Here is a 24,084-nt window from a genome sequence, read left to right as displayed (position 1 = left end):
CTGTCTAGAAAAACATTTTAGTTCCATTCTCTACGTATTAGCAAAAGACACTTCAATTCTTCATGTCCCACTTTGGAAACTGCAGAGATTTAACATGAGCAAAGAGAAACTATCCACATTTAGCAATTGAACACAAAAACAAACTGCAGCGTGAAGCTCAGAGTGACGATCTGGACTCAGTCTCTGATACCAGGTTGATCAGAACCAGTATGGAAGAAGAACACATGGAATCTGAAGTGTTTGTGGAGAAGCTCACATGATACAGAAACACTCCTCTTCTCTCTGTCACAGACCACAGCCATAAAAGACACAGAGACTTTTCCCTTTAAGCATATATACTTCCTCGGTCTTATTTTTCTTATAATTGAATGTACATGCTTGTATTTTTAGCCATGTTATAAATGTACTTTCATGTAGCCTAAAGTCTACAATCTGTAAGTTTATTCTTAAGTTTACATCTTTTATTATCATCTCAGGAACCATACGAGATGAAACATATTGTGTTTGGTGTCATTCTAATCCCCTACATAGTGGTATTTTAAATCTGTGAACATCATTTAACAACTGAATTTGTACATTTAAGGAATTAACTAAAAGTAACTTCTAAAGGTATTTGGCCTCTGACCTCTCCTGGACAGTGAAGCTTAACACCACCCCCAGGGAGGAACACATTCATGAGTGGTTAGATGCTGATTTAAGTTTGGCTCCAAAATGTTCTGTATAGAGGAAAGTCACTGGATTTCAACTCCGGCTAAAAATGCAACTTGGGCTTGAAAATAGCAGAAGAGGGCTTGAGCTCAGAAACATTTCTGATGATTTAATTTAAACAAAGGCTTCAAACTGGGTTCTTTTATGATGACTTAAAGAAATGAATAACTTAAAACTAGGGATTTGTTTTCCTATATTTATTTATTGTTTGACTTCTTAAGTTAACTTTAATACTACAACAGCAATCTATTTTTATTACTGTGAACTTTGACTCTGACTGTTTTTACTTTGGCACATTTTTGCAATGCAAACCTGCACATGTGACGCTTTCTCTCTATGTTCCTGATCCATTTCATCCAGCAGGTCCTCACAGCGTCACTTCCTGCAGCCGTCTCCCTCTCACTCCTACAAAGGCTACGCAAGTATCACTTTCCTTCTGCTAAATGGCTGAATTCAAAAAGTTACCACTGGTTTTCCAATGTCAAAGTAATTCTAAATCCATCCCCTTCCTACCAATTGCTTCCAGTGATGATCACAGTTAATTAATGTGTTTATCTGCATTTATTCATTCACTGTCTGTTGTTATGTCATCGCTGTCTATTGTTTGTTTGTAGTATTGGTTAATTCACGTGTTGTCCTGTGGGTCAAATTGACCTGTTTTAGTGTTTGAAAATTCAATTAAATTCAATTAAATTTTATTTATATAGCGTCAATTACAGTCAAATTGTCTCAAGACGCTTTACAGAACCCATATGCCTGACCCCCAGAGCAAGCCCAAAGGCGACAGTGGCAAGGAAAACACCCTATGTGTGTATATATATATATATATATATATATATATATATATATATATAATTGGCAAGGAAATCCTTGTAAATATGAGTGAAAATCTTCCAAAAAAATCCTACAAATATCTAAACTGATATATATATATATATATATATATATATATATATATATATGTGTGTGTGTGTGTGTGTGTGTGTGTGTGTGTGTGTGTGTGTGTGTGTATATATCTTTTAAGGGAAACTTCTCAGGAATCATTGGAATTTTTTTCCTGAAGATTTTGCAAATTTTAGAAATTTGGGGATTTTTTTTGCTGATTTTTTGGATTTTTTTCTGACAAGAAAACAATATTTTTGGGTGTCCGTAAATGAAGACAACAGGAGGGTTAATAAATATTTGTGTTCAGTTATCAATGGTTCAACTGTGTATCTCTTTGTTTTGGGAACTGGAGGTCAATGAAATCAGAGTTTATGACTTTCATAGTGAGACTGAGCAGTACTAAGTAGATTGGATTAATGAATGATTATTGAACCTGAAATATTCTTGACAAAGGTCTCTTAATTGGCCTTGTAGTTTCTACCATTGGGTGTGTTGCAGCCTACACTTTTATCTACATTGTTTGGTTCTCATATATGAGACTAATCTCTCCAAATTTTGCTACTTATTTTTATGGCGTGGCCATGTGAGGCTATTTCTGCTACATTTTGTTACAGCCATGATCCGGTTTCTCAGCTCAAAATTAAAAAGAAATACATGAAGTTATGTGATATCAAAGGAAATCTTAGAAGTTATTGTTGTAGTTCAGTTTTTCATTTGTTAAACATTTGCAAATTTTGCAAATTCGCAGCAACTGCACTAATAAGCTTTGCATTGCAGTTAATATGTTGTTAACATACGGTGTTATTACATATTTTAACACAACAATAACACGATTTGTATTATTTGGAATGTCATTTTTCATGAAACTGTGACATTAAACTTCACTTTTCTGCTCACCTAAAAGCACAGAAAAACATGACATTGCACCGTAACTTTGATTTTAGAGGTTGTACTAGGCCTTGTGTGTCTTTGAGTGTGTTCTGAGCTCCTACCCGGGCCTCATAATGAGTGAGGGGTCTGCTATCAAGTTGCGGACGGTGTAGTGGGCCTCGAAGACTCCAGTGTTTTTGATGGTGAAGCTCTGGCGTTTCTGGGTGCCGAAAGCCAGAGGACCAAAGTTGATGTCACATGCAGGACTGATTGTGTATCTAGAAAATAAACACACAGAAATCAATCACAATTTGTGCATCAGTAAATTTGTGGGTCTCTGTAACACCGACAGTATCTTATTCTAAATCTCAGAACTGCTTTATCTGAGTGATGCATTCAGATAAATTCTGTAAAAGAAATTCTGCACAAACTGTGACAACATTTCTGCACTGCTGGTACAAGTAATATTAAAGACGAGAGTGTGAATCACACATTAACCTGGAGAAAACAGCCTGGATGGAAACCTTGATGTTTAGGGTGACTATGGTTTCTCCTCCTTTCCCAATTTTGGGTTCAATCACCTGCAGAGAATTCGTTCAGTTAGTCAGTTACTACAGAAGGTACTTCGTAAACAAGCTTTTCTTTTAAATTTAGGTCAAGAGAAAACTTGAAATCTTGAGTCATTTAAGATGCATCTTCTGAAATAAATGCAAACTTTGAAGTACTGTCATGACTCTGCTCCCACAATGGATCATATAAATCCGTCAATGAACATTCTGGGAGCACCTTGTCTCTCAATTTGTTGTTACTCATTTATCTTTTATTTTTTTTGTTTATTGGATTATTTGATATAATGCTGACATCATGCTGAGAGGAATCATAGGGAGAGACAATTTAAAATCAAAATATATGGCATGATAAAACAGCATTTAGAAAGCCCTTTTCCATCCAAGGTGATATCACCTGCCTAAGGAGTATGACCTGCAGAATCAGGAACTTCTTTAAACCCTCCTGTTGTCTTCATTTACGGGCACCAAAAAATATTGTTTCCTTGTGTGAAAAAAATCCAAAAGTTCAACAACATAAAAAATTCCCCAAATTTCTGAAAATTTGCAAAACCTTCAGGAAGAAAATTCCAATAATTCCTTAAAAATGTCCCTTAAAGGTTTTATTTAGAAAAAATGGAACGAAAATTCTTGTGAATATTTTCAAAAAAATGAGTTAAAATCTTCCAAAAAATAATAAAAGTATTTAAAGTGATTACATATATATCAGCAAAACTTCTAATATTTTATTTAAGAACATTCACAAAGAAATCAACCAAAATCCAGCAAAATTCGCTGGATTTTGGTTGATTTCTCTGTGAATGTCCTTAAGAAACATTTTCTGTTTTCACTAAAAGATGTTCAAAAATTTTCCAAAAAAATGTTAAAAATGTGGACATCAGAAGCTTCACTGTGAAAATAAATTTTTTTCCCTTCATTTTCAAACTTTAAAACGGGTCAATTTGACCGGCAGGACGACACGAGGGTTAAATCACTTCTGAAAACCCAATTTTATAGACTTGCTTGTCTGTGAGGTTTACTTTTAGCTGTATTTAGTTTTAGTGTTGTATTTTATATTGCTTCCTGTTTTTTTAAGAAGTTCTCTCTGTTTTATTTGACTTTTAGCGACAGGGTTCTTTGGTGTTATGTCGTCTCTAATTCTTTAATTCTCTCATTTAATTTCTAACTGTAACCCTTAATCTGATTCTTTAATTTTTAAACTGCCTAGTTGCTTTGTTTGATATGAGCGTGAATCTAGCCAATTATTTATTTAATTTATTATCATTTTTGCTTTTTATTTTAAATGACTGCTCTGACTTGTCTCCTATATCTTTCCTGATTGTCTGTGTTGCATGCTTTGACTGTCAAAACACTTTGTGAGCACTGTTCTTAAGGGTGCTATATAAATAAAGTTATTATAAAATAGATAAAGTTAAGATCATCAACATATGGCTGGAACCTGGCAGGGCAGGATCGGGTGCTCTCTGATGGAGAGTTCCTTATTGGGTCGGCAGAGGACGTGCACCATGGCAGCCTTCTCGTTGTGGCCGATAGTTCCACTCTTGGGGAAAACTGTGAAAATGGAGTCTAGCTTTGGCTGAGCTGGGTCCATCTGCTCCAAAGCAAACCTTCAGAAAAGGAAAGAAAGCGGTGAATAAAAGTCCCAGACTGAAGTGACAGTAAGTTAACGTGGAACTGAAAATACAGTGAAGTAAAGAAGCAGCAGTTCAAACTTACTTGTAGGCTATTGCATATTTTCCGAGGTTTTTTAGTTTGAGAAACAGTTTGACCTCTTCAAAGACTTTGATGGTTCCAAAGTCTAGATGTCCATCTGCTACAGAAACGAGAGTATTTGGTGTATTATTCACTGTTTTGAGCTGACTTAAGATCACAGAATTAAACTCATTAAAAGCCCAAATGTTGCTAAAAGTGCAGATCTAATAAATGTTCATGACACTGATCTGAAAATGAGAAAAAGGTAAATGCATTTCCTCATGATCAGTATGAAGAATAATATTTTTATTCTTATTTTTAACATTTAACACACGTTTTCCCCTCATTATGGAGAAAAATTACTCGCACCAACAAAATATTAATGCTGCTCTGAGTTCAAAAGGTTAGTGTGAAGGGTAAGAAAGTCAGGAAAGTCAGTTCCAGCCTGTTGAGGTTTGTACTTGGTGTGATCTCCAGAGCTACATCATAAGCCTCGGCAGTGACTTGGATGTTTTCGGTGTGGACAACTCCAACAATCTTCTCCACATCAGACACCTGAAACAAAACACAGATTATGTATCTGTAGAGGCTCTAACGTTCTCATCTGAACTGGCTTCCTGTATTTTTAAGGGTACTTTTGATTACTCTTTCCTGGGCTCAGCAATAAAACATTTGCAACTCATCCAAAACGCTGCACCAAACACCAGCAAGACACAACTCTGAAGTCTGAGGCAGTTGCAGTGGCTTCCAAAGCACTATTTAATCTCGATAATTTTCTTCCTGGTCCCAAAATATGTGAAAATGTTTGCAGATTAAAGGTCTGTCAGCTCTTTCAGATATGCAGGGACTTGTCAGCTCAGCATGGGACTTATATTTGTCCCAACATTTTAAAGAACGCTTGTTTTTTCTCCCTGTATTTAATGTGTCACTTTTATATACTTTAAATTCTGATTTAAACTTGTCTGTACTTTACTTTATTTGTACTAAATATGTCTGTAGTAAGACAAATTTAGATTTAATCTTTAAATTATTTCATTTACTGTTTTGTGAATCAGAATCTGTTGTTTTTGGGGGTTTTTTTCATCTACTGTATGTCAAACACTTTAAATTGTGTTTATGTATGAAATGTGCTCTCGTCTTGCCATACCTACATATCTTGAGTTTAGATCAAGTTCATGCTATATTTCACAGTTACTGACAATTACGGCTTGTGTGCAAGTTTTACTCCACCTCCAGACGTAAGATCTTCTTCACATGCAGTGGCTTCTTGGGTCTGAACTGCAAGCTCAAAGGAAAAGAGGAGTTGGGTGCGATGATGCCGTGATCCTGGGGCACAGTGAACTCGTCTCCTAACTCCTCCACACCCTGCAGCCTCCAGGATACTGGCAGAGCTGTCTTATTATGCATCGTCACACTACGCCTGTCAGTCCTGGGGAGGAAGATGAAAGAAGGTGGGTTGAGCAGAGTAAAGGACAGATAGTTTGCACAAGCGTTAGAAAATAATCTTTGTTTTTGCTGTTGCTGATGCAGAACATCTTCATTTAATCGTGCCTGTCTGGATTTTATATTTTCGATACCTGTACAGCAAAATCCGATCAAAATGCAAGTGCTTTTTTTCCAGCTCCAGCTCTGGTCGGACGCCCCAGCAGGAGAGCTCGATGACCACAAGCTCCGGATTGTCCTTGATATGACAAACTACGCTGTCCTTTATTTGTCCCACTTTTGTCGGGTAGGCCCACACTGTCAACTCCTAGAGGGGTGGAGGAACATTCACAAGTACGGATATCAGCACAAGCAGCTGTATTAGCTCATCAGACAGCATAATGTGTGATGCTGTACCTGTTTCTGATCAGGCTTCAGGGTCATGTTCGGGGGGTCCAGCAGAAATGTGGCGGCCTGAGTGTCATGCTGGAAACAGAACTGGACTTCAGCCTCCAGACCCGTGTTGTTATGAACCACCAGCTTCTCCATGTTCTCTGGGTACCTATTGTCTTTGTATCTGCACAGACACAAATAAATCTGTATATAGAAAGACTGATAAAGCTACATTAAACCATTCACAGCCATCATGCTCACCTGTCTCTGGTCTTGCTACAGAGTAAAGGTCCAAATTCGAAGTATCCAGGTTTGATTACATACGTCTTCTGAAGCCCTTCTTTCACGTGTGACACTTTCTTACAGAGGGCAAAAAGTGTCCTTTTGAAAAAACATATTGTATCTGTGAGTGCAGGAATGGAACACACCAACATCTTCAATGAACTGCTTGTGTCATGCACGTTTCCTCACTGAATGTTTTCTTTGTGGATTATAAGGAAGCACTGATGTTAGTAAGAGATTTGATTTTCTGCATGGAGACGTGTTTTTTTTATCCATGTACACTATCTCTGTTCAAAAGTTTGGGGTCACTTAGAAATGTTCTTGTTTTTGAAAATAAAAGCAGTTTTTTCAAAAACAAGGACATTAAATTAATCAGAAATCCAGTCTAGACATTGTTAGTGTGGTAAATGACTGACTATTCTAGCTGGAAACGGCTGTTTTTTAATGGAATATCTCCATAGGGATACAGAGGAACATTTCCAGCAACCATCACTCCTGTGTTCTAATGCTACATTGTGTTAGCTAATGGTGTTGAACGGCTCATTGATGATTAGAAAACTCTTGTGGAGTTATGTTAGCACATGAATAAAAGTGTGAGTTTTCATTGAAAACATGAAATTATCTGGGTGACCCCAAACTTTTGAACAGTAGTATCCATCATCCATGAATAACATTCCACACGAGCTCCAGTTTTCTTTGCGATTAAGCTAAATGCTAACTAGCAAGACTTAAATTACAAACATTGCTAAGCTAAAATGTTGTAACTGAAAGTGGCTCAGATGAGCATATCTGCATTTTTATCAACTTAGATCTTGTCTAATCTGTACTCTAGTGGCTCTACAGTGAGAGATCATTGTCCAGAGACTTAAGAAAATTCAATCCTAAACATTTAAAATAAAAGAGACAAAAACAGGATTTCAATGCGGCAATGGGAGCATTATGCAATTTGTGGATGTATATTTCACTGAAATTTGACATTTTAGGGTGCATTTTTCACTTTAGAACATTTTTACTCGTACTATAATTCACATTTGATTGTGCACTTTGTACTTTAGTGTGTTTTTCTTATAACAGAATTGTAATTTTTACTTTTCTTATTGGAGATATCTGCTTATTTATGTGTATTTGTCATGGTGGTCACATTATTCTTTCTGCTTCCTACTGTAACAACTGAATTTCCTCCTGGGAATCAATAAATTACTTCTATTCTATTCTATTCTATTCTATTCTATTCTATTCTATTCTATTCTGTTCTATTCTATTCTTTCATCAAACAGTACAGACTGACGTGTAGTCCTTGCAGATGGAAGGATAGGTGCAAACTCCTCTGCAGGTGAGCTGGTAGCGCCTCTGGGTCCCCAGCAGCTCAAAGCTGAAGGTCTGTTCGAACTTCCCCGGTGACTCTGAGTAGAACCAGATCTTCAGTACCACCTCATCGCCGGCAGGTACAATCCAGCGAAATGTTGTCAGGCTACAAGCAAATACATGCACAGACACAATGAGTAAAACAGCCACAGCAAGGCAAACAATCAGTGTGTGTTTCCCCTTGCCTCTGACTGTGCTTCAGCTCTAAGTCTCCCTGGTGCTGGTCCAGGTCAGAGGTGGAGGTGGCACATGAAGGAGAACGAGGCCAGTCCGAGCCCTTTGCTTTTGTCTTGGCAGAAGTTCGTCTCTTGCTTCGCTCACTCTCTCTCCCCTTTTTGTCTTTGTCCTTTGGCAGTGGACTCTCCTTTATGGTGCCCTTGGTGCGACTTTTAGAGGTTGCTGTTGCATCATACTTTTTGCACAAACACACAGCATTCTTTCATGTCTTTCATGTTCAATTTCTTTAAAATCAGTTTATTTGCACTTTGATTCAATTGTTATAATTTGGTATCATAAAACTCTATGTCCGTAATGGAGATGAGTGTTAGCTTGTACAGTTAGAGACAAAAGTTTCCATCCCTGTGTAAAGGCCATATATATCATGGGAGTATTGGGTTTTCAATGACTCCTATAACTCCTAATTTTCTATGAAGAAATCTTTGAAATACGTGAGTCTTTGTCACAATAAAATAATAAGGCATTTTGGTTCTTTCATAGATTTATTATGATCTCCTGGAAATATGACGACATCTGCTGGGTCAAAAATATACATACAGCAATTCTAATATTTGGTTAAATGTCCTTTGGCTATTTTCACCCTAAATGACGCTTTTGGTCAATTCAAGCTCCACAAGCTTCTGGTTGTATCTTTGACCATAACTCTTGACATAATCAGTTCGGTTTAACTAAATTTATTGGCTTTCTGACACAGATTTTTTCTACAGCGCATTTCACAGGTTATCGATGGGGTTTGAACTTGGGGAGGCCAGTCTAGAGCCTTCATCGTAGCCTGACTTAGCTTTTGATGTGTGTTTTGGGTCACTGTTGCGTTGGGACACCCAATTGTGTCCAAGACACAATCTTCTGGGTGATGATTTTAGGGTATCCTAAAGAACGGAAAGGTAATACTCCTTTATTATTCCATTTAAATGGTGTAAAACACCAGTTTATTGGGAGCAAAACAGCCCCAGAGCATAATGCTGCCACCACCATGCTTGCCGATAGGTTTGGTGTTCACCTTTCAGAATTTTCCTCCAAAAAGTCTTTCTTTGTTCATATGATCAAAAACAAACTTCACTCGAGCCTTGAGGTGCCACTTCAAGAGGAAGGGCTTTCCTCTTGCATGGCAGCAGTGTTTCCATGATTCCACTATAGGAAGCTAAAAGTTGTAAAGGTTATTGGAGATGCAAAACTGTCATCTTTACAAGTGTATGTAAACTTTTGTTCACAGCTGCACTCTTTGTATTTGCTCTTCAAATTAGGATCGCACTTTCGTAGAGCTCTGTGTTATAATGTGGGATATTATCATTACCTTCATGACTGATGCTTGCACATCCTCTGACGCTTTCTTCTCCTCATCCTGTTCATCCGGCCCTGAAGGAACCAGGAAGGTAAAGCAGGTCTGTTGAACGGAAGCTGGTTCTCTGTGTTTGGGGAAAGTAACAACAGAGAAGGTGGTGGGAGGAGGGATTGGTGGGCCGCTGGGTCCCAACCCCAGATCATCCAACACCTAAGGAGGCCAAAGAAAAGAAAGGAAATAGATTAGTGGAAAAGCAACACTTTGGAAAATTTGAGGAGAAATTATAGTAACTACAGTACAAGAATAGGAAAATCTGGAAAATGTGAGCCATACCTTGTCCGGTGGAGGCAAAGTGCTTCCTTTTAGCAGCTCTGCGACACTCACACAGACTTTTTCTGTGGCATTCAGCACAATGTGAGGGACGGCGTCCGGCGGAGGCAGATTCTCTCCTGCTGTGTCGACTGCTGCTGCTATCTGACACGGCAGTGGAGACGGAGGGACTTTGATTTTCCTGTTCTTTTTTCCAGCAGGGGACTGTGAACATGGGGGGATAATGGATGAGAATGATGGGTCCAAGCTGTAGTCATACTTTGTTATTCTTTGTCTGGGTAGTCAAATACAAAGTTTGACAGGAAATACAGCAAAGTAACTACTGAACATTTCACGTGTTTACATTTAACTCTTCAAATATGCTCCAGTTTGCTAGACCTGAACGCATATCTTACACTAAAACCAATAATGAGAATAACCAGAATTAAAGCACTTAATGCATTTTTGGCTGTTTGAGGCAAAAAAGTAAAGTTATGCTGCTGTAGGAAACAAGCATTTTGTTGGGTATCGAAAAAGTTTAGCAGAGGGTGAAAAAGCACAGCAGAGCTTCCCAATTTTCTAAGCAGTCTTAAACAAATTACTGAGAAAATACAACTAACAGTTGTCAAACTCACCGGTTTCTCTATCAGGGCATCATCTAAGCCGGCTGTGGCTTCTTCAGCTGGCATTGGGACCAGCAACAAGCACCGGGTCCGATCCCAGTGACGCAGGATGTGCTCCACCAGGACCTGGCTCTGCTCATATTGACTGAACTGAGACTGCAGCATGTCCACAGCCGACTGGACAGGTGAACAAAGACGAGTAAGAGGATCAAACTTATCAGTGACTCGCTCTGAGCATTTGATTTGCAGCCCATTAAATGATCTTTATTACTGCAAAACTGTTAACTGCAAGATATATATATATATTTTTAAATGTTTGTATTTAGAAGACTATGGATGCAATTCTTTACTGCTGTGTCTCGTCACAGATGAGATTTGGGGAAACAAATAGCCCCAAAATTGATTCATAAAGCATTTTTCCTGGGATTGTCTGAGACAGATGTCTGCCCTCTCCCTGCCTGGTTCTGTTCTGCTTCCTCTTAAAGGGGAGTTTTTTCTTCCCCCTGTCACCTTATTTGTTCTCTCTATATTATTTGAGGTTCGTGAGGCAGATGCATAGGAGAGGGATGAGCTCAAAAGGTCTGTTAACATTAAAACATTAGTTTCAAACGGAGAAACGGCACACTGTCCACAATAGATACATTTATTTTTTGGACCATCCAATCATTGTATTTATCGTAAGATTGTAAAGCATAATTCAAATACCAGTAACAAAGTAAATGGTACAATTACTTTTCCAGTGACACAAAACATGCTGTTTTATTGATTGTTTCTGTATATTTGCTGTCATTATTGTAATAATATCCTGCATCAGAAGATTAAAAATACATGAAACTCACAGTTTTTCCTTCCGGCTTGTTCGCAGGTTGAGGACTTTCTGTGTGTAACTTCTTCGCTTTTTCTGTCTTCTCATGCAACTGATCAGCATCTTTGATTTGATGTGCTGCATTAAGAAAGAGGAATAGTCTCTGATCACGCCTATTTATTTTCTAAGTAATAATCAAAAAGACAATCAAGTCTGAGTGGATTGTGTTAGTATTTCTGATTAAGTGTTGTAAAATAGCTGTAATTAATAAAGTGATTTAATTAGTAGTTATTGTTGGGTTTGGAGACCCTCGATGAAAAAAAATGTCTGTACATCAATAAAATTATAAGGCTAAAAAGTGAAGTTATAAGCTTACTCTTTCATACATACTGCTAATATAGGTTATGAAGGTTCCTTTAAAATTCTTACATTTGCTGGCACCTTCATTTAAATTCCAATGCTCTTTTGTGTCCACTGATGAGTCTTCAGACATTCGAAGATCATCTGGTGAAACTGTTGACTGGAGGAAAAAAAAAAGGAAGCAAAAAAACTCAAAATCAGTAACTGGCACATAATGTATGAGTGAAATCTGGTTTTGAGTATTTGGTCCACAGAGGAGTCGCTGAGTGCCACATGAGTACAGACCTCCTTTTGACCACACAGGCTTCTCTTCTCCGGTACTTCTTTAGTATCTTTCTCCATCACCTTTTTGCTTTTCTTCAGTTCCTTGTCTTCCATTGGCCTCTTTATCTCTGCAGCATCTGCATTCTGAGATCCAGTCACCAGTATACTTTGTCAGGTATAAAAGTTGTGTACCATCATTAGATCACATACAGAACGCAGATGTTTTTGAATCCAGCTCTAGACGGATAGACAGTGAGCCGGAAGACACCGGTAACACAAAGCCTCTAGTTTACAGTCCTCATTGTTAGTTTTTCATGAAGTGTCTGCAGGTTCTCTACCACCATGTGTTGCTTATAACGGTTTAAGATCACCTACAATATGACATTCTCTGTTCAGATGACACACTATAGACAGCTGTATTGTTTTCTGAATGCTTTGGATCCTCTAACACACCAGAAAGAATAAAAATGTTTTGTTGTTTATTTTGTTTCCAGCGGAATCTGTAGGATCCATCCATCCATCCATTTTACTATACACCGCTTTATCCTCACTAGGGTCATGGGGGGTGCTGGAGCCTATCCCAGCTGACTCGGGTGAAGGCAGGGGACACCCTGGACAGGTCGCCAGTCTGTCTCAGGGCTACATATACAGACAAACAATCACACTCACATTCACACCTACGGGCAATTTAGAGTAATCAATTAACCTCAGCATATTTTTGGACTGTGGGAGGAAGCCGGAGTACCCGGAGAAAACCCACGCGTGCACAGGGAGAACATGCAAACTCCATGCAGAAAGATCCCAGACCCACCCCGGGATTCGAACCGGGGATCTTCTTGCTGCAAGGCAAAAGTGCTAACCACTACTCCACTGTGCAGTCCAATCTGTAGGATATTTTATTTAAAAAGTGACTAGATCGTCGTCCTATCACTGCCGTCTCTGCTCGTTTCCTGCACTCGACTCCGTCAGTTTTAATGCCTGACCGTTAAATAAAGCCATCAATCAAAACCCTGCCAAAATGAATAAAGAACAAACGTCCCTGGAGAGCTTCTTGGACAAATTTTTTAATAAAAAAATTCAAATACTATTTGTTATGTGCACGATGACCGGCCGGTTGAAAATTGTCTTGCTTGAAACAGGTACGTGGTGCAAAGCAGGTTGGAGACCGCTGCTCTAACACAACGACTGGCTCTGCCAAACTTGTTACTCCGTCGAGGAGCGTGGCGGAGTCATGTGACAATTGGCATTCGTTTGTCTGCCTGTTTGTTTATCTGTCTGTCTGTTAGCAACATTACTCAAAAACGGACGAACAGATTTGGATGAAATTTTCAGGGAAGGAATTTTACTTTACTAGATTTAGGAGGCACATGTACTTTTTACTCCGCCAAAATGGTGGAGCCTTCAGCGGAGTTATGTGACGATCGGCGTTTGTCTGTCTGTCTGTGCGCAACATTACTCAAAACCGGATGAGCAAATTTGGATGACATTTACAGGGAAGGTCAGAAATGACACAAGGACCAAGTGGTTAGATTGTGGCAGTGATGCAGCTTATAGTCTGGATTCACGGATTTGTTAAAAATTTCGGTGTCATTGTAAAATAGCAGCACGCCGTCACTGTAACTATGGCAACAAGTGAACACTACGTCAGCTGCCTGTTGATGATCACAAGACTGCGATCCTACTACACATCCACCGCTGTGGACTTATCGGTTGGGAATGATACAACGACTGAGCATTCTTGGCAGAGTACTGCACTCTCTCTTTATATTGTACTTTGGCTGATTTCAGGCAGCAGTATAAAAGTCTGTTTTATGTACTTTGTAACATTTTTGTGTGTGTTTTACACCTATAAGTAGAGAACGTGTAAGGATATAAATTAAGAGTTTATGTTCCAGTGATTTTTTCAACTAGGTTTGAAAGTTTGGTATCATATATTCCTGAGGCCTGTTTTTTTAAAAACACACTTATTCGGGGAGGTATTAACCTGAATATTCTAACACTTACACTATCAGTCAAAAGTTTGGGGTCACCCAGACAATTTCATGTTTTCCATTGAAACACACTTTTATTCATGTGCTAACATAGTTACACAAGGGTTTTCTAATCTTCAATGAACCTTTCAACACCACTAGCTAACACAATGTAGCATTAGAACACAGGAGTGATGGTTGCTGGAAATGTTCCTCTGTACCCCTATGGAGGTATTCCATTAAAAATCAGCTGTTTCCAGCTAGAATAGTCCTTTACCATATTAACAATGTCTAGACTGGATAATTGATTAATTTAATGTCATCGTCATTGAAAATAATTGCTTTTCTTTCAAAAATAAGGACATTTCTAAGTGACCCTAAACTTTTAAAAGGTCGTGCATGATGCAACGAAGCTTACTGTGCTGCTGATTTTGCCTAAACGGACCTTTTCTTTTTCCACTTTGCTTGTAGGTCGAGGATATTCTGCATTCAATGTTTCGGTTTCTTCTGTCTGCTTTTGTGAATCATCGGCCTCTTTCCCAGCATGCACTGCAGGAACAGAGATCAGATTAGAGTTTGTATTATTTATCTTGTATTACTCACATTTTGCAGGAAGTTACTAAAAAATATTTAAGAATTTCTATGGTGTGATTTGTTTTACAGTTTCTTGCACCTTCATTTGAATTAGAATGCTCTTTTGCATCCACTAGCGACTCTCTGGAGTTGTTACAGAGAGACATTTTCTGTCCATTCGGGGTTCCTGATGACTGCAGCAGAAATGAAACAAATGAATTAACAAGAGCACTAATTGGATGACATGCATGGGAGTTTGCATGTATTTCAGTTTACACAGGATGCATTTAAAAGAGGGGAGCTGGGATTCATACACTGACGTGTTTTCTCTCCAGGAAGCTCTTCTTCTTCACTACTTCTTTGTGGTCCTTCTTTCCTGACCTTTTCTTCTTCTTCAAGTCTTCTTCTCTCAGCCTCTGTATCTCCTCCTGTTGCCTTTTTTCTTCCAGCTCTTTCTCCATCTGCTCCCTGAAAAACAGGCGTACTCTTCTAAGTACATGGAGTGCTTTAAAATAAATAGCTATGTATTCAGGAAACCCACAGTTGAATAAGCATTAGTGAGCAAAATCTACACTCTAGAGGGAACTTCTGCAATACTTCACTGTAAGGTCCCTTATTTAGCAATTATATGCAGCAAATTTAACATTTTATAAATGATTTATTATTTATTACTGTAACTTCCTCCCTTGGGGACATAGAATATCAATGAAAATATAATAAAAAAACAACTGTAATAATATAAATATATCTTTTAAAGAGAAGTACTGTTACTGTACATTTCCAACTGCTTCAAAATGCCGTGTTAAAAACAAATTATATAAACATTTTTTGAATACTGAGAATTGCTTTGTTTTTGTTAGCTTAACAGTGGAACTTATAAAAGGAGTCACCCTTCAAACTGGTATTTCACAACATAAAAAACATCCAGGGAGGCAGACACATCCAATGTTTTGTTGTATTTTTAATTTTTAACTGTTCAGCATTTAAAGTTGCTTCTTAAATTTTATTTAATCTCTTCCATTTCTTGCTTCAACATTTTGTTCTTTCTGCGTTAATCATAATCACAAGAAAAGTAAAAAAATTTCAAAACCATTCAGTGACCGATGTACAGCGTTCAAGAGAAAACACTCATGGAAACTGGTTTAATTCACATTAATATGTGAATATCCTATATACAGTATATTCAATATATATGTATGCTATGTAAATATATATTTTTTCTGTGTAATTAATCATTTCATGCCTTAAAATGGCTAACATGTCAGTCTCTGTGCAATGGTTTGCTTCAGAATGTGCACATTATGAACATATAAATTATCCACGCCAACACATTCACTGATCGCCTGCAGCTCGAGCACACCAGCTCACCTACAACTCTGCTCAAATAACATAAAACTACTCCAAACTACAAACTCATCCATGGACTTCACTGCTTTTTATTTATTTGTTTATTCTTTGCTCATGAAGTGTTGTCTTTTAGCTTGTCGACAAGGTCATTTTGGGGTTTTTTCCAAGAGAGTTTGCACTAAATATTCTGGAGTTAAAATTTTAGGTACTAAAGGTTCAGATGTTTCAGATCTGCCATGCAAATGCTCACAGGGTCTAACAATCAGGCTGATTCGTGGGTAGGTTTTCTGTGGGAGGTAGCATCTGGGGTGCCAATGATATCACAATGTGAGGGATGACCTTCTTAAACAATGTACATTCTTGACAGTTTGGTCAGGTTAAAGCGAGCAATTTATCTAAAGTGGGTGTAATTTAGAGAGTTTTACACGTCTTCCAGTCAGTACCTGAGTTTCTGCTGTTTGAGTGCGTCCAGGTGTCGCTGGGTGATGCTCCTCTTCTCCTCCTCTGACAGAGCGTCAAATTGTTCCTCATCCAGCTCCTGTATCCTCTGCTGCTCCCTGGCTGCTCGCTCTTTCTGCAGAGCATCTGGAAGACACACAGTTGAAATAAAACTGACAGTATTTAGAATTCTGTACACCTGATATATGAATAAATGCATGTGTATGTGCTGGTGCATAGTTTACGTTCAGCCTCTCTCTGAGCTCTTTCTCGTGCCTTCAGGGCGGCGTAGGAGTCGGATAAGTTGACGGCATAGATGTGTTTGCGATTGTTGAGGGCTCTGAGAACAACTTGCAGCGCGTTCACTGCAGACTGAGTGTACACTGAGTGCAGGCCAGCAATCACTATTCCACGGTGACAGTCGTTTAACTGTTATCATTCAGCACAGACAGGATGAAAATGACAAGACAGCAAGTAAGAAAAGATGCCTTTTAGGAACTAGACATATAACATACACAGCATGTCATATCTAACAAATAGCTGGAAGTCTGGAACTTCACTTCAATGAAGACAGTTTTTTTTTCTCACTGTTTCTAAGAAGGCAGTTTTATCACAAATAATCTGGATTAAACTGTCTGTACTTATATTTAACTTGGATGCTATTATAAGTCATGTTTACAGTATTCTTAATAGTTTACATTCTTATATTTTTCTAATCTCTTCCCTCTGTTGTAGTCAAACAGTTTTTTTTTTTTTTTTTTTGAACTTAATTTTTATTCTCATTCCTTGGGATTCGTACAGTGTATATAATACAAGTTACAACCTTTTTTTTTTTTTTTTTAAGTTGCCAAGCAACGCAGCAACGTCAACTTAAACAGAACAGAACAGTACAGAGAAAAAATACAAAACAAAGAGTACATAAAATAAGTAAAATAATGTGATAAATAATAATTATCTAACTTAAAATAAATAAATAAATACATAAGCATTCACTCTAGGCTGTCCACTCCCAGGTATTATTGGTAATATAGCATTGTCTTTTTACGATAAGTATATATGGCATGTAGGCATGACAGTAGATAGTGGGGTGGAGGGGAATTCTTAGATGGTAAGAGTCACTGAATCAGCAGGAACAAGGCAGGCCTCCATCGTTCATTGAACATAGATTTTTGCAGTCTCAGTGCAAAGGTAATCTGCTCCATTTGATATATGTCCCATACCTTTTGGATCCAGATGTTATATGTCGGGGGATCCGGTTTCATCCATCTGATAGTAATACACTTCAGCGCTGCCGTGAGTAAAATGTTTAAAAGGTACTTCTTAGCTCTCCCATCCAGACCGTTAGGTATTACCCCTAACACTGCAACTGCCAGATCTTGTGGAATATCTTGTTGAAAGACATGCTGGAGAGCGTCAAAAACATCTTTCCAAAAAGTGAACAGTTTGGGACATGACCAGAAAACGTGAGTGTGATTCGATGTTTCTGACCCACAATCTCTCCAGCATGAGTTAGAACACGCTGAGTTCATTTTAGCTGTTATTACTGGCGATCTAAAGAATCTAGTTATCACTTTCCATTTGAATTCCCGCCATGTGTTTGAATTAGTGGCTAAGTGTGCCTCAATGCAGGCCTCCATCCAAGTATCCTGTGAAATGTCCTTGTTTGCCTCCGCCCCCCACCTCTGTTTGATCTGAAGGGTGTTGTGTGGGGTCATTGATAGAAATATGTCATATAGTTTACCAATTATTTTTTTAACTTGCCTCCCCAGTTGTATTTCGATTAGGAACTTTTCTATGAGACTGTGATGTATAATTTTTCTCCATTCTTTATGCGTTGTTAGGAAGGTTCTTAGTTGTAAATATCTAAAGAAGTCTGTCTTCTCAAGGTTGAAGTCATTTTTTAATTGTTCAAAAGACTTGAAATTATCGCCCTCAATTAAGTGGTGCAAATAAACGAGTTTACGATTTGACCAATTTCTAAAGCCAGAGTCTAAGTTGTTGGGTATGAAGGTCTTCATGAATCCAATATTTGCTAATGGTGAAAGTTTTGCTAGGTCAAAAGCTAACTTTATTTTCCTCCATACACTTAGAGTAGTCATAGTCCATTGTGCTAGCCCCTTAACAGGGCCATCCGAAAATGGAAGCGTTGCCAAAGGATCTGGAGACATATTCTTTTCAATATTAAGCCAGCGTGTGTTTGTATCATTCTGAATCCATGATATCAGAGGCTTCATTTGCGAGGCCCAGTAATAGTATTTCAGGTTTGGGAGCTTAAGACCTCCATCTGATTTCGGGAGTTGTAAGGTTTTAAATTTAATTCTTGGTCTCTTATTTTGCCAAATGAATTTTGAGATCATTTTGTCCAAATTTTCAAAGGTTGTTCTTGGGATTTCAATAGGTAGCATCTGAAATAAATATAATAGTCTGGGTAGAACATTCATGCGAATACATTCGATGCGGCCGAGGAGAGAAAGAGGAAGTGACGTCCAACGTTCTAAATCATTGTTGATGTGTCTGATAATTTTAATATAGTTTGCATCATACAACTTTTGTAGAGAAGGGGTGATATATATGCCTAGGTATTTGATGCCTTCTCTAGGCCATCTGAATCTCCATTGTGATTTAATGTTTTGTGGAATATTTTCATTGACATCAATTGCCTGGGTTTTATCAACGTTTACCTTATATCCCGAGTGATATCCAAATTCAGAGATCAGGTTCATAAGATGTGTTATGGTTGATATGGGTTCTGACAAGTATAATAGTACATCGTCAGCATACAATGATAGCTTGTGCTCCTCTTTGTCTACTACAATTCCCTTGATGTAATCATTGTCTCTGATAAGCTGGGCCAATGGCTCGATACTGATAGCGAACAGTAGGGGTGATAGAGGGCAGCCTTGCCGACATCCTCTTTCTAATAAGAATTTCTCTGATCCATGGCCATTGACTCGAACCGAAGCCTTGGGGGATGAATAGATGGTCTGAATCCAGCTGACAAAATTTTGACCGAATTTATACCGTTTTAGAGTTTGAATTAAGAACTGCCATGACACTCGGTCAAATGCTTTTTGTGCATCTAGAGATATAATCACTGATTTTGATTTGTTATCTTTTAGATATGACAATATGTTTAATAAGCGCCTTAGGTTGTCTTCATAGTGTCTCCCTTTTATAAATCCAGTTTGGTCAGGATGGATAATTTGTGTGATTATTTGATTAACCCTTCTTGCTAAAATTGCGGTTAGTATGCGTAAATCGCCATTCAACATTGATATTGGTCTATAGGACTGGCACTCAGTTGGGTCTTTACCCTCTTTATGTATCACTACAATTGTTGCTTCTGTCCAAGATGGGGCCATAGTTTTCGATTCTAATGCATAATGATATGCTTTTAGGAGTAAGGGGGTCAATAGGTCTTTAAAAGATTTGTAAAACTCATTTGTGTAACCGTCTGGTCCTGGGCTCTTATTATTCTTGAGTGATGAGATCACCTGTGTGATCTCTTGTGTTGTAATTGGCTCATCAAGTTTCTTAGCTTCTTCCTCAGGTAGTTCGGTCAGTTTTATATGCTTAAGAAAGTTTGCTAGTTCAATGTCATTTGTACAGGTATCTGAGTTCTTATACAAGGATTTGTAGTAATCTGCAAAGGCATTTGCTATTTTCTTTGGTTTTGTGACGAATGTGTCTTGTGCTTTTATTTTCTGTACTGTGTTAGAGGATTGCTGCTTTCTCAGCCTAAATGCTAACAGTCTACTGGCTCTATTCCCATCTTCATAATACTTTTGATTGGTAAACCTTAGGTTACCCTCTATCTTGTCTGATAGTAAGTTATTGAGTTCTCTACGAATTGTGTTTAGCTTATTTATGAGGGCAGGAGATATAGTTTGTTTGTGTTTACTTTCTAACTCTTTTATTTTGTCTTCCAGTTCTTTTTGTTTAGCTTCCTTCTGTCTTTTTCTAGCACTGGTGAATGAATAGTCAAACAGTTTTAATAACCCCAACCCTACATTTAGCTTTTCTGCATTGTTTTTGAGTCACCACTGTTCAAAAGTTTTGTCACTTTGAAATGTCCTTATTTGTGAAAGAAAATAATTTTTATACAATGAAGATAACAATAAATGAATCAGAAATACAATCTAGATGTTGTTAATGTGGTAAATGACTATTCTAGCTGGAAACAACTGATTTTTAATGGAATATCTCCATAGGGGTACAGAGGAACATTTCCAGCAACCATCACTCCTGTGTTCTAATGCTACATTGTGTTAGCTAATGGTGCTGAAAGGCTCATTGGTGATTAGAAAACCCTTGTGCAGTTACACACGTGGACAAAATTGTTGGTACCCCTCAGTTAAAGAAGGAAAAACCCACAATTCTCACTGAAATCACTTGAAACTCACAAAAGTAACAATAAATAAAAATTTATTGAAAATTAAATAATCAAAATCAGCCATCACTTTTGAATTGTTGATTAACATAATTATTTAAAAAAACAAACTAATGAAATAGGGCTGGACAAAAATGATGGTACCCATAACTTAATATTTGCACAACCTTTTGAGGCAATCACTGCAATGAAACGATTTCTGTATTTGTCAATGAGCGTTCTGCAGCTGTCAACAGGTATTTTGGCCCACTCCTCATGAGCAAACAGCTCCAGTTGTCTCAGGTTTGATGGGTGTCTTCTCCAAATGGCATGTTTCAGCTCCTTCCACATATGTTCAATGGGATTCAGATCTGGGCTCATAGAAGGCCACTTTAGAATAGTCCAACGCTTTTCTCTCAGCCATTCTTGGGTGTTTTTGGCTGTGTGTTTTGGATGGTTGTCCTGTTGGAAGACCCATGACCTGCGACTGAGACCAAGCTTCCTGACACTAGGCAGCACATTTCTCTCCAGAATGCCTTGATAGTCTTCAGATTTCATCGTACCTTGCACACTTTCAAGACACCCTGTGCCAGATGCAGCAAAGCAGCCCCAAAACATTACTGAGCCTCCTCCATGTTTCACCGTAGGGACAGTGTTCTTTTCTTCGTATGCTTGGTTTTTGAGTCTATGAACATAGAGTTGATGTGCCTTACCAAAAAGCTCCAGTTTGGTCTCATCTGTCCAAAGGACATTCTCCCACAAGCTTTGTGGCTTGTCAACATGCATTTTTGCAAATTCCAGTCTGGCTTTTTTATGAGTTTTTTTCAGCAGTGGTGTCCTCCTTTGTCGTCTCCCATGAAGTCCACTTTGGCTCAAACAACGACGAATGGTGCGATCTGACACTGATGTACCTTGGCCTTGGAGTTCACCTTTAATTTCTTTGGAGGTTGCTCTGGGCTCTTTGGATACAATTCCAACGATCCGTCTCTTCAATTTGTCATCAATTTTCCTCTTGCGGCCACGTCCAGGGAGGTTGGCTACTGTCCCGTGGGTCTTGAACTTCTGAATAATATGAGCCACTGTTGTCACAGGAACTTCAAGCTGTTTAGAGATGGTCTTATAGCCTTTACCTTTAAGATGTTTGTCTATCATTTTTTTTCGGATGTCCTGGGACAATTCTCTCCTTCGCTTTCTGTTGTCCATGTTCAGTGTGGTACACACCTTTTCACCAAACAGCAGGGTGACTACTTGTCTCCCTTTAAATAGGCAGACTGACTGATTATGAGTTTGGAAACACCTGTGATGTCAATTAAATGACACACCTGAGTTAATCATGTCACTCTGGTCAAATAGTTTTCAATCTTTTATAGAGGTACCATCATTTTTGTCCGGGCCTGTTTCATTAGTTTGTTTTTTTAAATAATGATGTTAATCAACAATTCAAAAGTGATGGCTGTTTTTGATTATTTAATTTTCAATACATTTTTATTTATTGTTACTTTTGTGAGTTTCAAGTGATTTCAGTGAGAATTGTGGGTTTTTCCTTCTTTAACTGAGGGGTACCAACAATTTTGTCCACGTGTGTATGTTAGGACATGAATAAAAGTGTGAGTTTTCAAGGAAAACATGAAATTGTCTGGGTGACCCCAAGTTTTTGAATGGTCGGTCGTGTATATATTAATAAACTTGCTTGTTTGATTGGGACTTTTCCGATGTACGCATGTAGTACTTGCATTTGAATTAACTTGGCATTGTTTGCATTATTCTATACGTAAGGTTTGGTGGCTTTGGCCTAAGCAGTAAGCCACAACATATGCTGCTAAAATCAAACTGTGTGTGAACTGACCTGAAATCTTTCTGCCAGGATATCAACCAGGAGCTGCTCAGGAAAGAGAAGGCTGAGTGCAGTCACATCATCTCCCTGAAGTCAAATCACATCACATTAACTGGCCTGTTACATTAAAAAAGTTAAACAGTTTGAACAATTATTTACAAACCTCGTACCCAGACATAATAAAGAGATACTACTTGCAAAGATAAAAATGTATTCTGTGGGTTTACACAGTTACTTTATACAGAAAAATTTTACAAAAAAATCTTCCAATTCCCAAATCTGGACTATAATGGCAACATAATACACCCGCTACAAAGAGAGTATAAGTGAATGTACCAGGCAAAGGGCGACGTGTGGGTTTTCAGTGTCCAGACGAGTCCTTTTACTGCAGCTGTCCTCAGTGTGTTTAGCAAAACCTTCCACAGTATCAACAGAAGCTGAATTTGGATCTGAGACTTCAGGAGCTGCTGCTGGTTCCGGTTCAGTGGTTTCTTCAGCAGCCTGAGCTGCAAACGAGGAGGATAGATTTATATCATAGTCATCTGCATCAGTGTCTTGCCTTATTATAGAAGATTTATAAGGTCTAATTACAGAGCTGCTTCGTGCAATCACAGACCTTTACTGCTAACCACAGTGTTGGTGATTAACCTCCTTGTTAAACTGCGTATCCACTTACCCATCTGTCCATCACAGCCACTTCTCTAACCTCTACACTGCTGCGACTTCCCAAACAGATACTCAGAGACAAAAACCCAAAGGAGCATTTAGAAAGAGGTCAGTTACAGACACAGTATATCATGCTTACCAGCCTTCTCAGCCTTCTTCTGAGCGTGCTCTGCAGCAGCCCGCTCATACAGCTGTCTTGCTCTCAGGCTAACAGGTGATGTGCCTTTCAGAAGCACATCTGTAACCACTGCATCAACACTGAGGCATGCCGCTCCATAGTGATGCGCTAGAGCAGCTGCTGTGCCACTCTTATCTGAAAAAAATTAAAAATACGACACAGTTTTACAAAGTAGGGAGAAGACCTGGGGGGAGGACGTGCAGCAAAGGGCCATGAGCTGAAATCAAACCCTAGAACTGCCTCTGTTCATCGGTTGCCCGCTGAGCTGAGCTATCTGGGCGCCCAACAACTTCTTTTTTTGATTTTTTTTTAAAATCGTCGTTGCAGGTGCTGCGATACACCTCTACATGCTGTGACGATCAGACTTTGATAGATTCTGGTTTATTTCATAAAACAGGGTGCACACTCAAGCCTGATTGTCACGAATTTAAATTAGCTGCTAATTGTTGAGGTTCACGTGCTTTTTGTGCTCACAGACATACAATATTGTATCAATTTCCACAATACATAAACAATAAAATTTGTTTCATTGTTTTTTTATCTACATTCAGGAGTCATATGAAAATGTTTTTTGTCATATATATGCAGAAATATAGATAATTCTGAACGGTCCCTGTACATTCTGCAATCCCTTTGTATTGATTTT

At 38.4% G+C, this 24,084-nt stretch overlaps 1 protein-coding gene across 1 annotated transcript in view; it reads right to left on the bottom strand.

Moving 5' to 3' along the window:
• hydin (HYDIN axonemal central pair apparatus protein) overlaps positions 1 to 24,084 on the bottom strand; it is a 138,653-nt gene that overhangs the window by 29,966 nt on the left and 84,603 nt on the right. Inside the window, exons 41-65 of the mRNA XM_051951466.1 lie at positions 23,400 to 23,573; positions 22,931 to 23,100; positions 22,607 to 22,681; positions 16,637 to 16,820; positions 16,397 to 16,538; positions 14,921 to 15,074; positions 14,707 to 14,800; positions 14,452 to 14,582; positions 12,085 to 12,207; positions 11,869 to 11,959; positions 11,474 to 11,577; positions 10,647 to 10,811; positions 10,036 to 10,236; positions 9,715 to 9,912; positions 8,369 to 8,595; positions 8,107 to 8,289; positions 6,798 to 6,917; positions 6,561 to 6,720; positions 6,299 to 6,471; positions 5,952 to 6,150; positions 5,183 to 5,276; positions 4,746 to 4,842; positions 4,468 to 4,636; positions 2,962 to 3,044; positions 2,586 to 2,741 (exon numbers count right to left, since the gene is read on the bottom strand). Of these exons, the coding sequence (XP_051807426.1) occupies positions 2,586 to 2,741; positions 2,962 to 3,044; positions 4,468 to 4,636; positions 4,746 to 4,842; positions 5,183 to 5,276; positions 5,952 to 6,150; positions 6,299 to 6,471; positions 6,561 to 6,720; positions 6,798 to 6,917; positions 8,107 to 8,289; positions 8,369 to 8,595; positions 9,715 to 9,912; positions 10,036 to 10,236; positions 10,647 to 10,811; positions 11,474 to 11,577; positions 11,869 to 11,959; positions 12,085 to 12,207; positions 14,452 to 14,582; positions 14,707 to 14,800; positions 14,921 to 15,074; positions 16,397 to 16,538; positions 16,637 to 16,820; positions 22,607 to 22,681; positions 22,931 to 23,100; positions 23,400 to 23,573 (3,667 nt within the window). The remainder of the gene's footprint in view (positions 1 to 2,585; positions 2,742 to 2,961; positions 3,045 to 4,467; positions 4,637 to 4,745; positions 4,843 to 5,182; positions 5,277 to 5,951; positions 6,151 to 6,298; positions 6,472 to 6,560; positions 6,721 to 6,797; positions 6,918 to 8,106; positions 8,290 to 8,368; positions 8,596 to 9,714; positions 9,913 to 10,035; positions 10,237 to 10,646; positions 10,812 to 11,473; positions 11,578 to 11,868; positions 11,960 to 12,084; positions 12,208 to 14,451; positions 14,583 to 14,706; positions 14,801 to 14,920; positions 15,075 to 16,396; positions 16,539 to 16,636; positions 16,821 to 22,606; positions 22,682 to 22,930; positions 23,101 to 23,399; positions 23,574 to 24,084) is intronic.

Source organism: Acanthochromis polyacanthus, chromosome 8 (genome assembly GCF_021347895.1).
Source record: "Acanthochromis polyacanthus isolate Apoly-LR-REF ecotype Palm Island chromosome 8, KAUST_Apoly_ChrSc, whole genome shotgun sequence".
Taxonomy (NCBI): Eukaryota; Metazoa; Chordata; class Actinopteri; family Pomacentridae; genus Acanthochromis; species Acanthochromis polyacanthus.
This window is presented reverse-complemented; position numbering and strand designations above follow the sequence as displayed.